The 18,338-nt window shown below is 36.8% G+C and overlaps 1 protein-coding gene across 7 annotated transcripts in view; it reads left to right on the top strand.

Annotated features, from left to right (window-relative positions):
- The window catches only part of rap1gap2a (RAP1 GTPase activating protein 2a), a 146,898-nt gene that overhangs the window by 81,158 nt on the left and 47,402 nt on the right, over positions 1–18,338 (top strand). For all 7 annotated transcript variants that reach the window (XR_001859226.2, XM_017725395.2, XM_037546609.1 and 4 more), the window contains one exon: positions 16,039–16,123. Coding sequence is in view for 6 of the 7 variants with exons in the window: in XM_017725395.2 (XP_017580884.1) it covers positions 16,039–16,123 (85 nt within the window). In the remaining variant the exon portion in view is untranslated. The remainder of the gene's footprint in view (positions 1–16,038; positions 16,124–18,338) is intronic.

Raw genomic sequence — 18,338 nt, 5'->3', positions numbered from 1 at the left:
AAGATTGTTCCTTTTGTGTTCAGATGACTCTCAGGTGGATTTGATCTACTTATGAGACGCTTTTGCATGAACGTGCTGATTTCATGCCAGCCTGACAGCACACTGTTATTTAAGCAAAAGGGGGGCTCAATAAATAATAAGAGATTCTGAAATTCATGAAGAAAAATTTTAAAGATTCTGCTTTCACTAAAATTGTTATGCTGATAATGTCATTATAATGAAAACAGCCTTTTGGACCCCACTGTGTATTCAGTGTTGATACTGCTGTGCTATGTTCCTGTCTAGAGAGTTCTAATTGTCTATACAGATGTACATGTAAAAAACAGTGATGTATTAAATGTACTTGACTCAAATGTGGGTATCATTTCTACCAGAATGAAATCTATCACATCAACACAGTGATGGTGATATTAATATTTATGCATGTAGAATGATGTACATATTTGAGTCAAGTAAATTCAGTACATAGGCTTTTTTCATTTTTTTGTTGTGTATGGAGAATTATTGCTGAACATTCAGGTGTTATGTAATTTTGGGTGCCTGACACTATTGAGTTATCTGTGCCTGGGTGTCTCTGCCAGGCCACTGAGCAGTATCAGATAATGGAATGGATGAGGTGGCATTAGTGTCTCTGTAACAAGTACCCACAGACGCTTCCACTGACAGACAGCAGAGCACCTATTTACTGAGCGGTAGAATGTGGGATTCTGGAGATATTTTTAGAACTCACTTTTCTTCCACCCTGCTTTCTGTCTTTGTCTATTGTAGACCACGTCGTTTGGCCTGCCCTCCGCCTCCACTCAGACTCGAGGATGTAAACTAAAGGATAAATGCACTTTAAAGTCTTAGAGAATCCAAGAACATCCAGAGGGCATTTGATTAAAAAAACCTTTGTTTGAGGATGCTTACATAGTGCTGTGAAATCTTAGAATCACTCAGAATCACAGTCTGATGTAAGAGCTTCAGGGAGACCGAGCAAGACCAAAGACTATAATGTAATAAAGGCCCACTGTACAGTTTGCCATTCCATGTCTTCTGATATTGCTGATTTATCTAATGAAAAGAAAGTCAATCCAGAAACTACACGTAGTCAGATATTGAATTCAAGATGACACCACAACTCACATTTACACTGTAAAAATTATATTAAATCAATAGGTTTTTGTAAATCTGAAAACTTTATTAGAATATTTAAGATCACTTCTTCTCAGGCTTGAAAAAGGACTTGTTTTCAGTATTTGTTGTATTTGTGACATTCACTATTCTATTTTTTAAGCATTATTTTTTGAAACAAGCTAACTTATTTGCCAATAGAATAGGATCATTTCATTAGATACATTAAAAGACTTAAATAAGTTAAATAGTCCTATAATAGTTTCACTAAAATCTCAAAATGAGAACTTTAGAAATGTACATATTGTTTTGTAGTGCATGAATGCAAAGTGTAATAGATGAAGCAATTTTTGCAGTAGCCATAAAATGCAATGTCTATCTGTTTTGGAGGTCCCACAATTGGACTAGGGGCAGCACGGTGGCACAGTGGGTAGTCCTGTCGCCCCACAGCGAGGAGGGCCTGGGTTCCTTGTGTCTGAGTGGGTTTCCTCCGGGTTCTCCGGTTTCCTCCCACAGTCCAAAGACATGCAGTCAGGCCAATTGGACATGCTAAATTGCCCCTGGGTGTGAGTGTGTGAGTGTCTATCTGTGTCTGTTTGTCTGCCCTGCGATGGACTGGCGACCTGTCCAGGGTGTATCCTGCCTTCCGCCCAATGACCGTTGGGATAGGCTCCAGCACCCCCCCGCGACCCTGATGGAAAAGCGGCTTAGAAAATGGATGGATGGACAATTGGACTATGCTTGGAAACGTACAATTTTACTGCATACTAGCTATGCTAATAAGGCCAAACCCCTAATGCTATAGTCACCATACATTCATCATACATTTACGGCTAACATGTACCTCCAAAACAACAACATTACAGGAGAAGGCAAAAACTTTTAATGTAACTTATTGGAAAGAGGTTTTGTTCCAAGTTTATTCCAAAATGGAGCACTTCTATTGGTTTGTTCATCATGAAATTTTAACACAATGTTCAGGACAGCTGCTGTGTTCAAACAATCTAGAAAAGTAAAGATGAACAACAATGATCTGTAACATGATTAAACTGTAAGTCGCTCAGGATGTACACAACGATAGAGATCAGATGGGAATATATGTGTAACTGGCGACTGTCTGTAACTAGCTGAAGACTGAACGTGTGAGATGCCGCTGTTGCTGAATTAGTGAGACAACGATAGAGAAAGATTATATATCAACAGGTTCTCTGCGGCTATTGGGTCTCTGATATGGACAGAAGCTGGCTCGGCAGCCAGTGATTCTCTTGTTTCATTGGCATAGCCTGACTGCCAAAATCAATATGTTCCATTCAGAAGCCAGTGAGCTGAGAGGGAGAGGAGAGAGAAAGAGAGAAGGAGTGAGTGACTCTCTCAGCACTCAATGATAATCCAATTTCTGTCTGTTATTTTTTTAGAATGATGTTTACTTGGCAATATTTGGTAATTCACCCCAATCCTCAAACATTCATAGAAAGATAAAGCTTTAAAGATGATCAGAATGCTACCCTGTACCACTGAAGAAACAGTCAATATAAGACTCACCATCTTTTTGTCTGTCCAACCAACCTGCACTTTCACCCTGGACTTTAATGGTCATTAAATGAGAAGGCTTTAAGTGTGAGCACAAGCTGGAGTCCTGGTAAAGTTGGCATTAGCTGCATAAGACCTAGAACAAAAGAGCCAATACATTACTGGGTAAAACAAAGACATATAGGCAAAATATCTACCCTATATGCATGCATGACTGCTTCTGTACAAACTCTTTGCATCATGACCGACAAAGAGGAACATTTAAATGTATTTTTACAAGAGAAAAAAACTTGTGAGAATCTATTTTGTACATGCCTGAGAAATAAGAAGTTGTTGGCTTTTTGTGCTGAAAACATCACTTCCTATTTGACTGACATTAAAATAACTTTTAAGGGCTGCATGTGTGAATGACACAAAGCTCAAACAACATTGGTCAAATAATCTCGACTATAAGCCAGGTTTTAAGTGTAAAATGGGCTTATGTTTATGTATCTGCCTTTTTGTGGTTTTATTGAGCCTGCATACACGCACGATGTAAGACTCTGTGGTACTTTATTTATTTATTTCCAATGATGCCATTTTTTATTTCATTTAATTAATTTGGGATTTTTACTTAAAAGGGAGGCCACTTATGGACTCTAAGGGAGTCTCAGCCATGGATCAAACTCTCAATCCCCCAATGAAAGAGCCAGCCATTTAGCTAGTCATACAGAAGTCAATAGAAGCTCCCATGAAAAAACAAGCATGTGTAGATGTCTGTCTGTATGTACACCTACCTGTTGCAACATGATTGTGCAGCACTGCACAAAGCAAGGTCCATAAAAACATGGAAGAACTAGACTGGCCTACACAGAGTCCTGACCTCAACTCAATAGAACACCTTTGGGATAAATTAGAGTGAAGACTGCGAGCAAGGTGTTCACAAATGTGCTTCTGGAAGAATGGTCAAAAATTAACATAAACACACTCCTAAACCTTGTGGAAAGTCTTCCCAGAAGAGTTGAAGCTGTTATAGCTGCAAAGGTTGGATTAAGAATGGGATGTCACTCATCATATGCGTGTGAGGAAAAACGAACGAATACTTTTGGTCAGTGGTCAGTAAGTCAGTGGAACCAGACTTTTTCGCCCCAAGTCATTTTCAAACATTTTGTTTGCCCCATTCATTGTGAAATTTACATACAAAGTAAAGGGCATCAGGTATTTCCAAATGATGTCAAAAACTGTGTGTGTGTATGTGTGTGTGTGTGTCTGTGTGTGTGTACTGAAAACATCATTTACAGTAATGACTCCAGTCGTACCAAACTCACCCTCTCGCTCCTGCCCTGCTGTGAGTTGTTTTCGTTTCTCTGCTTTAAAAAGTCTAGTGCTGAGTGGTTGCCATGGCAGCAAGCCTTGTTTTTCCATTGGGCAATGGCAATTGAACATCTTCATTAATTGATGCATTGATTGGCTGCTTCGTTTGGGTGTAGCCCAATGGAAATAAACAGGGAGCAGGTGCACACAACTTATGTCCAATCAGTTTCTTGTTATTGGCTGATTTCAAGAGGCTTTTAAACAGACAGGCACGGTACATCACCATACTGGTCTATTAGCATTTCAATAAAGCTTCATTTCCATTTAATTCACCGCATCCTCAACATTGTGTGATGCTGTAGCTAGTCTGCTCAAATTATGATTTTTCTCATCTCTAAAAATTGTTTTTATTTCTGTATCTGAGAAAGTATTAGGGGTGCATTAGAGACACATGAATTTGATCTGTATATTAAAAAAAATAAATCATAACCTGCTTCCATATACCTTTTTAGCATGAACGTAACAGTAATCTCTAGTAATCATTGCTGTTGCTTTATGGGTCCTCATCATTCATCCTGAGTCACGGAAAAGTGCACCATAAAACAAAACGATCTCAGCATGTGCTTGGTTTTGTGAAAGAGTAAATGGTGTGATTTACTGGCAGTGTGCATTATACCTGTGCACTTTTCATGCTATCTGGGAAAATGGAAAACACATTTTAAACAACTCAAACCAAGAATAAAAAGCCTGGACCTTTAGCAAATTGCATTATCTGTGTAGATGTGCAATCTTGCTTAGCCTTATTTGAAGCCTTTTGGCAGCAGCACCAGTTCACTTTACCTCAGTAGGACTAACTACGGAAAGTGTTTTAACAGCACTCTGTATTGATCTCCTACTTTGTGTCGAATTGCTCTGATTCCTCATTAATTATCTCTTAATTAAATTTCCTCTTGATTCTTGTGTCGCTTGGTAAAGTAAATTTAATTAGTTTAGATGTGTGTCAGTGAGTTTGTATGTGTTATTGGGTACATGTTTGTTTAAGTACCAGTAATACCAAGAGCAGCAAAATGTTTTATGTTTTAAACTTAAGGAACAAAAACATTCTTTTTGATTACTGAGGTTGAGGTTTGAATTAGGATTTTAATAAATATGGGACTTTTATGGGAATTACATATATATGACATATGTGGGATATATTCTATACCAGTATTTTGTATTTGCAGGCACCTATTATATATAGATGCATATACATATTTACATATAAGTATGTATATATATATATATATATATATATATATATATATATATATATATATATATATATATATATATATATATATATATACATACACACACACACACACACACATACACACACACACACACACACACACACACACACACACACACACACAGTGCTCAGCATAAATGAGTACACCCTGTTTGAAAAGTAAGATTTTACTCAATATCTCACTGAACATATAATGCATATGGGACACATTATTCTTACATATAAGTACTTAATAAAATAATTTGGAAACTTCAGCAGCTCTTTACATTGTATGAATATTATATCAACACCTTGGAATTATAGGGTTGTATCTGACAATTTTGTCAAAATTGAGTTGTTTACATATTCCTTTTCTATGACTTAACTTCTTAACATTATGTGAGGTGACTTAGTTCTATAAGGTTCTATCAGTGAGTCAATCTGCACTTCAAATACACACAAGAGGACCAATCAGTCTCCGCTTCATCGTCATGTTGCTGCATTGCTGTGGGAAAAGTTCATAAAACCTTATGAAACATGAATACATGTTGCTAAAAAAGTCTTACATTTTATAATTATTAAGCCTTGAAAGTAATTAAATAGTAAACATTTGAATTTATTGGGTCTTAATAACAATATAAACGTTAATTTAATTAATCCATCCATCTTCTCTTGCTCTTCCTTATCCCAAAATAAGACACCGTGCTTGTCACAGAGTGACATTTCTGATATAAAACAAAACCTCATATTGCCTTTAGACTGACTTGCTACACTTACTTGCTGGAACAGTTAATTAGGGTATCTGGTTGAAACTTAAAGTAATTTTTTCTACCTCAAACTGACCAAAGCACTGGACAAAATACTAAACACTGACCTTTACATTTAATCTGTGATTAAATAAATATTAATAAATAAATATCATAAATATACATAAAAGTACAAATAAATGTTATAAAATTTCATAGAAAACATTAAATGTAACTTTCTGGTGATGTAAATATTCTGTTCCAACACTAATTTTGTGTTAAAATAAATCTCGGTTAAACTGTTTGTGTTCCTTGAAAGTTGTTGCTTCTTTTTATGTTTTGCTAGATGTGAACCCTATAATTCCAGGAAGAAAGTGAGTTCTTATGATTAAAAGGTTCTATCTGCATTTGATGTGTTCCAATAACAACTCTAGAATGAATAGATAGATAGATAGATAGATAGATAGATAGATAGATAGATAGATAGATAGATAGATAGATAGATAGATAGATAGATAGATAGACTGATTGATTGTTTGATTGATTTTATAATCCATATTAATGGCCATAATTTTGGAATAGGATGTCCATATAGGACATATTATTATTATTATTATTATTATTATTACAGTGTATGTGTGTGTGTGTGTGTGTGTGTGTGGGTGTGGGTGTTTAATAATGTTATTGAGACTACATGTGATGGTCACTGGCTGGACACCACATTTCTCTCTATAAATAGCTACACTTGTCAGTGTGTAACCCCACCACTATACCACACAAGAACCCAGTCATCGGAAAGATACTGGACATGTTCTTCAGTCTTCTGTTCTGTGCTGTATCATCATTTCTCTGCAATCCCTTACTGCAATGATAATTATAAGCCTCCGCCTGGCTGTTAGCAGTTTAAAGTGACATACGGAGCTGTGACACAGCTGCCACAGTAATCCAGTAACTGCACTCCTCTGAAGCTCAGGGCAGATAGATAAAATATAGACCACTGACTCAGTCTTTTATAATGGCATTAAATCAGGACGAGACTGACAAGCTATTTTGAGGAAACAGGAAGAGTATGTGATTAAATCCTCCAATGTACACTTTCAATCTAACAGTGGGCAGAAAATTTAAGACTTTATGATACGCAATGCTAAACATTACTAATAATAATTTATAGCCCCATTTCCAAAAAAGTTGTGATGCTGTGAAAATCTTTAATTAAAAACAAGCAGTGTTTTTAAGAGGTTTGTTTTTGGAATTTGTGTAAAACAAATGAATGTTTACTTTGTATATCATTGACGTTATACTACATTATAAAATAAATATTTTATTTCAAAATAAATTTCATTTGTCACAGGGATTTTAGTCACTGGTGTTACCAGGACTCTTATGTTACATTTTAACACAGTATTTTCAGTTCTATTATACTGCTTCCTTAGGTCAGGCTGCTCAGAGAAGAAGCATCTCAAGGCATGAGAAGGCGAGTCCAAATTTGCTCACGATATGTTATCAATTTTCTTAATAATTGTGTTTATCGGGCAGCACATAATGTCTATGTGTCACTGATGTTGTGTGCTTTAATTGCTGGGTAGTTAAAAAATTGTCAAAATAATGCTGTATATAATTTTTATTACTGTTAATGAGTCAGACAATTTGCATAATCCTCAGTTTTAATCAGAATGTCGCTGGAGTCACAGTCACCTGAGTCACCGTCACTGGTGTTACAGCATATTGATATAATACCAGTGACTGTAAAGTATGTTTGGGATTAAGCTCTCCTTTATGCATGCATGATCATTTGAGGTGTAAATGGACATATTAAGACTTTTTAGCTGTAGGATGGAAGATATTTTAATTCATCTACCTGAATTCTCTCTCCAAATGGAGAATGACCCACAGAGGTTTGTGCTAAGAGGTTTGACTCTGGTTAAATGAATGTTTTTTTTTTCCCCATTTTAGAGGTTCAGTGCTGCTATACAAAGCCTCTCCCTTTCAGTAGCTAATAAAGCCAAAGTAGTAACATTGATCAAGGCCATGAATTTCAACCAAAGTTGAATATGACGTAAAATTTTGCTCACAATATGTATTTGCCCTGGAAGTCTGTGTTAAAAAAAACACTCAACATGGCAATTCCATCGAAAATGGTCATTATATTGTGCTGTGTTACTCTGGATATAGTGTAGTCAGGTATACTGACCAATACCTGAGTGATGCTTTTGAGAAAATATGTTGTGGCATAATTTATTATGACAAAGATATTGTCATATCACTAGTCTGAGGACTGCACTGTTTCTGTTTGTCACTCTTGCCTGTGGAGTATTAAGTCCATTAACCGAATGATTGGAGCGCCGTAATTGTTGGTCCGGGAAAAGATCAAGTTCATTATTAAGATTCAAAACAAACACTTATTAGGTCTGGGATAAGATTTATAATTGGAGTTTAATTAGCAAGTGTCTGTGTTTCCACCCATCCAATGACTTTTTTCTTGCCAATTTCTCTCTCTTTTCTCTCACTCTCTCTGACTGTCTCTCTCTCGCTCCCAAACTGTATGATAGGGCTGTTGCATGAAGGGTGTTCATGATGTGTGCGTCTCTTTCTCTCTCTCTCTCTCTCTCTCTCTCTCTCTCGTTCTCTAGAATGTAATCAATACAGTAGACATGGAGACATGTAGCCGGAACATTAGGCAATCATAACTGCCAGGCAGATGTGGTTAGTATTGAATCAAGTCTAATTAAAGAAATAGATATATGACTGAATGTGAGCTGATGAGGGAAGAGCAGAGGGCTGTGCTGAGATAAGATATATTATCCACTTCCACATCTCATCATCATGCACTTTGATGAATTGTGCCATTACATACAAAATGATCAAAATGCTGACGTGTTAAATTCCATTTCATATAGATTCTATATGTCATATAGGTTTTATGTTGTAAAGAATTTGTCAAGTATTTGTCAGAGGAGTTGAATAATTTGGTCAGGTTGTCTGCAGTGGGAGCGTGTTCAGGGCACAATCTGGTGTTGCTTTTATTGCTTCCTGTTGCTTCAGTGCCCTTCTGTGTCTGTGCCTCTCTCTCTCTCTCTTTTCAGTTCAGTTCAGAATTCAGGAGGCAGTGCTGGAGATGTTTGGGAGTGTTAGGAATATCATGGGGAATTGAAGAGTCATTTTAGTCAGTAAAACTGTAAAAATAACCATCAGAATTATGCAAACAAATATTGCAATATTGTACAAACTGCCTTTCTCACCTCTCTTCCTGTGCTAATGCCTCGTTCTCTCTCTCTTGCTCTCTCTGTCTCTGTCTCTCTACCTCTCTCTTTTCTCTTCCTGTCGCATTTTATCTTTCTTTCACTCTCCCTTTTGTTCTTCTATCCCTCTGCCTCTTTCACTTCTCTCTCTCTCTGTCTCTGTCTTTCTCTCTCCCCGCTTCCTCTGTCTGTCCGCCTGCCTCTCTCTATTCCCTCTCTTCCCCTATGCCCCTGACACTCTCCCTCTCCCCCATTTCTCTGTCCTCCTGCATCTTTCTCTCTTCCCTCTCTTCCTCTATGCCCCTACCTCTTTCACCTCCCTCTTTCTCTCTCTCCCTCTCTCTCTCTCTGTTTTTCCTTTGTCATGCTGCGTCTCCATGTTCCTGCCCTCTCTTAGTGAGACAGTGACGCAGGCTTTGCCTCATTACCACGGAGACAGACACAAGGACGGCCGCACTGCACCACACACGCACTCACACTGTCACTATGATGAGTGTGTCTCCTCAGTGTGTGCTGTTGTGCAGTGTGTGTCTGCAAGGTGTCATTTGTTGGTTTATAATGAGAGGTACAAGCCTTATGACTTTTTTTGATATTCAAAAATGTTCTTAACAAGCTCTGGTAGCCCTGTCTCCTCTATCTCACTGTACCTCGGGGGGCTCAGTTTCAGTCCATGAGGACCACTGCACTACACAGTTTGGCATTTCCCCTCCCCTAACAGACCTGATCCACCTGTTAGGGCTGGTAATGAGCTGATGCTTCAGCGCAGGGAGAGACCAGGCCCACGGATCTTAGTGTGATTTGTTTTATTTTCTCTGGTTTAAATGATCTGTTACTTGCTAGATCCACATACGCTTTTCAAGAAAAAAAGAGTTAAAAATTATTATTTGGAGTGGATGCTGACATTTTGGTCTGTAAAGGTGTACAACGTATGTTTTGGGATTTGGAAATGTGTAATTGCACAGAATGTGTGGTGGAACATTGTTTAACGTCAGGTGTGGTTCAGATCCGCTCCTGAGTGGATGAATCTGACGTTTGTGAGTGTATTTAAGGAGAACTCTGTCAAAGCGAGGTGAAAGATATGTCTTTTGAGGAAGTAAGTGAATTATCTACTATTTTTATCATATCTTCATCAGTATAATTTTGATTTTGCTTTTGAGACCTAAACATTAATAACTTTAATGAACCAATTTTACATAATTAGTTCTTCAGCAATGTCACTCCTTAACATCAGACTATGGTTGCCAATTGACATATTGATTTAACATTATTCTCTGTCCATGTGCACTTGATGTTTTTTACTGTTTATGAGAGCCAATTGACAAATAATTAATCCAGAATTCAACTGATATTTAATATTTTAGAAATTTTTACAATGGCTTCAACCATGGTTGGGCAAATCAGTGTTCAGAACTGGAGCTATCCATTTAATAATGCAAAATCTGGAAGTGATAGTAACTGAACTGAAATGTAGCTTTTAAACTACAGGAATGGTTTTGCTATTTAATAGCATGCAAACAGCTTTGAAAGTTGGATAAGAAAAAAATTGCAGGTGGCATTTTTTAGTTCTTTCTCAGCTGTGTGGAGTTGGGAAGCTAACTGTTATGGAGAAAGTGCCTGGAAGGTTTTCTGGCATTGGTGTGATTTGGGGGGAGGAGATCTTTGGCATGACTGGCAGTTTCCAGCAGCAGCCACAAGAGCAGTGTTCTGGACCCTGTCCTCAGAGCCAGCAGCTTACTGAGATGGAAGGGCCTGGTGGATGGCAGGACAGCAGCTGTATGCATAATGTTTTCTTGTTAGAAAGCAAAGTGTGGAAGCCAAATATTCTAAAACACTTTATATTTTGCTATGTGTGTGAGTTATTACTTTTGTCTTACTTTAGTCTGCACATGTATTTGTGTAATTACAAATTTAATTGCATAGTTAGGCGTCTGATTTATAATTCACTTTGAAAGTTTTCAGTCCACACTACTGAGCGGTTTTGATGTCATGACAAAATAGTAACTTTTCATCAAATGTAACCTTTCTGTGGTGTTCCTGTGTTTGTTACTCAGAGGTCTGGTACACTCACCACATTATTGTTTTTTTTTAAATTAATACAGCCATAAAAATTTATGTAAAAAGACTAGATGTTTAAAATGTCCAGTTTAGGGTTCTCTTTTAGCAGCTGTTGCCAGTCAGCAGCCTGTCCATGTTGTCCACCCTCATGCACACACACACACACACACACACACACACACACACACACACACACACACACACACACACAAACAGCAGGCCATGTAGGAGGAGATCAGAGAGAAGGGACACAGCACCTCCACACTTTTATTCCTCGTGTGTTCACCCCAAACACCACATGTGTAATATAAATGTGTATGGGGTGAACAGAGTGAAGACGCTGAAAATGTGTTATTTTAGACATTCTTGACAGAAAATAATCCAAGAAATTTGAGGTTGAAATAATAACAAATCACATTGTTTTTTCCTAAACATTGAAAATGGGTCCCACAGACCCCAACACCGCACAACGGTTAAATCATAACAACGGTTAAATCATAACGGTTAAATCATAACACAACTTCTTTTGTACTTATGAGTGTCAATGTGGTACTGATGAAATTTCAACACCTGCACTTTTGACTGAATTTCTGTGCTTGTTTTAATGAGCTACAAATGAGACGGAATTAATATTTAACTACACCAAACCTTTGTTGTCTCTAGCTTCTAGGATTTATAGGGCATTTCCACCAAATTCTCAGAATGCCTGCATATAAATGTTTGAGATGTAAACAAAGTGATTCTGAGTAGTTTGATGTGAAATGCTCCTATGAATTCCTATTAAAACTTGCTGAGTCGGAATTATTCACAGTGGTAGTGTTAGGAATACTGGTCATTTTGCATTGTAAATAAAATGGCTATATTTGTTGACATTGTGACTCCTGGTTCTTAACCTGACCACTATAAAGAAATCCACATTGGTTTCTCTACAGTGCACCATTTCACATCAAACCACTCTGAATGACTTTCTTTACATCTTGATTGAATTATGTGGAAATCCCCTTTAACTTCTTAAAATCTTAACAATGTAAATGCGAGAGTTTTACTCTCTGTAGCTGAGCCTTTTTCAGGAAGATGGATGTGTTTCAGGAAAAATCAGTGAAGAGACGGAAAAACACACTGTTTTTCTGCCGAATAAAAGGCAGAGCCATTTTCCCTCAGTGTGAATTAGGCTCCAATCAATCTCATCACATCCAGGTGACCTGCAAATGACCGCTGCTTTCCACTCGCTCCCTCCAGCCTAAATCCTCTAGAGATGCAAACATTGAATTTGCTGTGTCACTGCATTAGTTTTGTTGCTGAATGCCAGGCCGTGTCTGCAGTTCAGTAATTTGATAAAATGCACTTGTTTCTGTAGTCTGCAGTCTGAAATGGATGGTAACAGCATCTGGAACTTCCTCATAACACTTTTTTACTATAGCTACTGGTTAACTATCCACAGACTTCAAATAACCTTTTCTGTGTTCTGCAACTCCATGAAAAACATGATGCGTGAAATGTGTTACATTATTGCAGTTATTGTCAAAAAGTGCTGCATTGATATATTTTATTCATGTGGAAATCGTGCACACTTTTGAATCAAGTAAAATTAATGCATCACTTTTTTCCAGCGTTATTATAATGAAATACAAAATGTGCTCATAAATGAAGAATAGCATGTCTATAAGATTCTATGATCATATTCATAACACATTCTAATGCATTCATAAAGCAATAAGGCATTATAAAGAACTGATAATGTATTTTTAGACACCTTTATGACAATGCTTCTAACGTCTTATTGCTTTATGAATGCATAAGAATGTGTTATGAATATGATATAGATTCTTATAGATATGCCATTCTTCATTTATGAGCACTAAAGCTTGTGTATGTATATAACTCATAATGCAAAATAAGCATGGCTAAATATTACAATGCGTTTTTTACACACTTTTAGCCAGATGCAAAATGTCCTACAGATGCATTATAACATGTTATTAATGTGGTCATAGATTCTTCTAGAGATGGTATTCACAGAAAGTGTGCAACACAAATCACATGAACTCATACATAGGAGATTTTAGTGCTGTGAAACTTTACTGTTTTTCTTTTTCATTTCATTCGCACGTTATGGCTCGCTGGAGTGTAATAGAAAGGAACAACTTAATGACATACAGCAGGCCTCAGCCTCCACATGCGGGTTTCCTTTTCCACTTAATGGGAATATTAGTCTGCCTAATTTTAAACCTGCTCAGGGCCAGTGTCTCTCATGTTTGTCTCTGGCCAAAAGAAGTGCTTTTAGTGTGTGATCATGTTCCTCGAAGGAACAATAAATACCTCCTCTCATCTCATCTCTGCTCTTTCTCCTTTCTTTTAGCTCCTTTAGCTACCATAGTGTCTTTGCTTGTTCTGGACAGGGACTGTGCATGTAATACGGTGATTTTAGGTTGATCACTTCAGTCTCTGGAGGAACCTCTATGCAGCTTCAGCAGATTCTGAGAAGGACAAAGCAGGTCCTCCTTTGCTCAAGTTTCAAGTTTATTTGTCATTTGCACAACATGTCAGGACATTTATGCATTAAAGCTTGTGGTGAGGCTCAGATAATCACTCTACAGAAAGTAACAAAGTAAAATATATGTAAAAAAAAAAAGGTCATACAGTCATATGCAAAAGTTTTAACACCCCAGTTGAATGATATGTTTTGTTGATTTTCTGTTTTTTCTGATTTTCTGTAGTGAGAGTTGAACACATTGGAAGAAATAGAAGAAAGAGCAGGAACTCTAAAACCTGCTTTAACTTTTGTACAAGCCACATGTACACATTTTATGATTTATTTTTCCCTGAATATGTTAGATTTAGCAAATATTCAATAATTGTGCATTACAGTGTGCAGAAGTGTGTTCACTGTAGAGAACTTTTACTTATTTTTGCTTAGAAAAGCAACAAAATCATATAATTTGACCAAAGACACTCAAACTTTTGTACATGCACATATTGTTTATATGGGATGTCACAGTATCAGTGATGCTTGATATTTGATACTGATATTCCAACCCTTAGTATGGCTTATACTGTTCTTCTATTTCTTCTTTAAGAAATACTAGCATTTTAAATGTGCAGTTTTTAATTAAAACTCTTCACTTAAGGTAAACATCTAGAACATCTGCCCTTTATATCGTGTGAAGAAATCAATAGAATTCATCCAAAATTGCATGGACTATCTTTTTATATTAGATGTTTAAAATAGCCAACTACATACTGCTTGTGTAATGTTTGTTTGTGCCCAAAAGTAGCAAGTAGTATGCAGTATGTGATAAAAATTAGTTTTGACAGTGCGCCAAAGACACCCAGATGATGTACTACTCTGGCCAAATATTTCATTATGTGGGCAAAGCTGATACACTGGAAAAATCTGGTTAGCTCCAAATGTTTTCAATAACCCTGGATTCAGTCTAAAGGCCCTGTTTTACAAGAAAAATTGCATTCATTTCAATAGAATTTACCTCAGCGACTGATTTTGTGTCCCAAACTTCCAAGGTAAATGAATTTTCATTGCAAAATTTGTGTCAAGTTCAACTTTGACCAGTGAACCAGTAGCTCTATGACTTTAGTTGCATTGACCTTTGAAGGCACAAGCTTTGGGTAGCAGCACTAAACCTCTAAAATGGAGGAAGTGCTCATTTTAGATGTGATAAGCATAGGGTTTTAAATATTTCTTCCCCACTAGCTGTAATAAACACATGAAATGGAGACTGTGGTATGCTCTCAGAGAAGAGACTGCATTACTATCCTTCTATTTGTGGTTTTACTGTTTGTTTTAGACAAGTTAGCCAGCTCCGCTTACGTATTGATCACACTCATTATTATTCAGTCAAACAAGCTCATATTACCAGCTACAAATGTAATGAAAAAGCTCACCTTTTAGCAAACACATGAAAGCACAGCTTGACCACACAGATGAATGAAATGCTGAATTTTTTGTTAGATTTTTTATTTTATTCCATTCCAAACAGCACCCTCAACATAGTCATGGTATCTGATCTCTAATATATATGTATACATATATGTGTGTGTGTGTGTGTATTTTTTGACCAAAATATATCCATGCACGCTGCTAAAGAGCCGAAGAAAGTACGAACAACTGTCATTAATTAGTGATTGGAGGGTTGAAGAATATGTGGTGGGTCTTGAGATCAGTCTGATTGGCTGAGGCCCTGATGTTGGTACACTAGTGATGCCTGTACTCTGACACAGCATTTGTCGTATGGATGCCATAAAACTATGAAGAGTCGCATGTTCTGTACAGTATACACTGGTGCAGTATACAGTCAAATACAGCCTTCTACTTTAATGTTTTGGAGTTTAGACAGCAACAATATAAGTAACTGTATATATATCTATATCTATATCTATATATATCTATATATATATATATATATATATATATATATATATATATATATATATATATATATATATATATATATATAAATAATTTTCTTTTCTTTTCTAAAGCCAGCTGTAACCAAAAAGAAATGTTTTTGCTTTTTCACTTTTAGAAGAATTAAACATGCTTTTGTGAAAAGCTCTTTGTAAAGTCAGGATCTATTTGTGGATTTCCCTCTTTCTCAAACTGGAACATTTTTGTTCTTCAAACGTGGGTGTGCATTTGTCTTTGTGTGCACATTACAGAGGACGTCTCTGGTTGAATGCAAAACCACATTGGAGCTTTGTAAGGCCTGTTCAATACTGAACATGTGCTGTTCTGCCTGACTTACACTGTGTGTGTGTGTGGGGGGGTATGTTGCAGGAAACAAGAGCTGCTGACCATCTCCAATGTGCCTCTGGGAGAATGTCCACCTTCACCCCCCCGCACTGCGCCACCCACAATGAAGGTGAGAGTACTAACATTTTTATGGCCTACATTCTTTTCCCCATAGTGATTATAGTGACCTTTCGGTGCTCCACCCACAAATGTGTTCTTTCATAGCCTGTCCTGGTAGTTGGACAAAATCCTATTCAGCCTGTTCAGTCAACTCAAATCCAATCCAATAACCCAAATATACCAAGTATAACCTGTTAATATACCATGAAAATGCAATATCAATTCCAGTAAACGGATAAAGATCAAGCCTAAACTTACAACATGCTGAGAATAATTGTCCATTTGCAAAATTTGGCAGTTTTACATCCTATAGTTATTGATTCCAGCTCAGGGCATGTGTTAGCATCCATAGCACTTTTAGTGCTGGACTAAAAGGTTCAGTACTGGAAAAGAAAATTTAGAAGCACACAGAAGAGCATTTCTGAATAAATCTCGCTTTACAAGATGTTCAGTGCAGGTATACATATTTGAGAACTGACAAATTATGAATTCTGGCCAAATAGTGAACAAAAAAGAAAATCATGTTCACTTTATTCAAACCAGGGAGTCACTTAACCGCTCTGTTTTCATGTTGTATCAGGAGGAGCTTTTAGCAATGGAACCTATCCTTTTAGATGAGCTAATGCAAAAGACAGAAACACAGAAACTAGTCGCTTAACTGTCAACAGCTACACTTGAAACAAGCTAACTAGTAAGCTAACTAATCTTATTGTTAAACATCATATTACAGCTTGCCTCCATGGCTTACACACTATTATTACTGCAGTCTGAAATATAAGAAGCTCAAGTGTTTTAACTTTTGTCAGTGTAGCTAAAACTTGGACACATTTCAGTGCATTTTTCTCTTATTACAAACTGCTCCCATTCTTTTTTGCAGAATACCAAACACAGTTCTCCATCTCTAATCACAAATGTAATGATAATCTGTCATGAAATCTTAAAAAGATAAAGACAGAAAGTACATAAGTTTGGAGATTAGTTAAAGAATATCTGCTGCAATGGGACAAACTTTACAGTAGTTTTCCATCATTTATCATTAATATCAAACAATATATAATATATAGACAGACATGAGTGTCTAAAAACATATTAACTAGCTAATGTACGCATGTTTTGCTTTATTCAGTAAAGCCACACAGTAGAGTTTTGTATGAACTGGCTGTACCTACCACCATTCAGCCACTGAGCTAAAACCCAGCAGCTCTAGGCAGTGAAGTGTTACTTGCTGTGTGATAAAGCAGAGTGAAAGTAGAAGGGAGGTCGAAGAGGAGTGTAGAAACAGGGAGGAGAGGAAAAGTGTGTCTCTGTTCTGTTTTGGGTGTGTGTTACCCTGTTGAAGTTGTTAAAGCTTCATTTCAGGACCAACTAAGGCTCTGTTTAACACCTCCCACCATATTCTAAACTTCTAAATCCAAACAAAGAAGTTTTTCTCTCTTGATTTTGGAAGATCTGTGAGCACGATCTTCATCAGCAGGCCGCCCTGCTTCACATTATGGAGGATGCGTTAAGACCATGAGAGACAGGAAGTGCAAGGACTAAAGATCACATTCTAAAGACTGTAGAAGGAAGCTGTTTGGCTGGACAGCACACTGTGTGTGATGTAGATCATGTTTTTGTGCCCAAATGGAGGTGAGAGACCTCCATAGTTACCCTCATTTATTTATTTATTTATTTTGTCAGTTAGTTGGTAAGCTGCTTATTTATTTATTTATTTATTTATTCTAACATTCAATGCATTGCAAATGTTTCAAATTAGACTTCTTTTATGTGCTGTTCTTGAAAGTGTTGTGTATGTTTAGTAGCATTTACAATTTGTGCTTTTAATCATGTAAAACTTCAAGTACACAACTAATACGGTCATTAATGAATAATTTGCCTTTTCTTTGCATCTAGTCTGCATGTCTTTTCCAAAGACAGCAACAAACTCACTGAGACAGCCACACACATTCTCAGTTTTTCTTTTTAGTGTGAAAAACCTGTTTTTTTTGTAAAACTTCAGAAGGTAGAAGCATTTTTATATCACTGTTGTCTGAACAAAAATGCATGCTGGTCTTTATATTATGTGTAAATTTCATGAAGGATGGACCAAAATAAATGGCCAAAAAATGACTTGGGAGGATAAAAACTCTGGCTCCTGAAATCTGTGTAAGCAATCAAGAAAAACTGTAAAGTGATTTTAAGCAAATACAGTATCCCAAACAAAGTTTAGCCTACATTGTAAGTCT

The sequence above is a fragment of the Pygocentrus nattereri genome, chromosome 17 (genome assembly GCF_015220715.1).
Source record: "Pygocentrus nattereri isolate fPygNat1 chromosome 17, fPygNat1.pri, whole genome shotgun sequence".
Taxonomy (NCBI): domain Eukaryota; kingdom Metazoa; phylum Chordata; class Actinopteri; order Characiformes; family Serrasalmidae; genus Pygocentrus; species Pygocentrus nattereri.
This window is presented reverse-complemented; position numbering and strand designations above follow the sequence as displayed.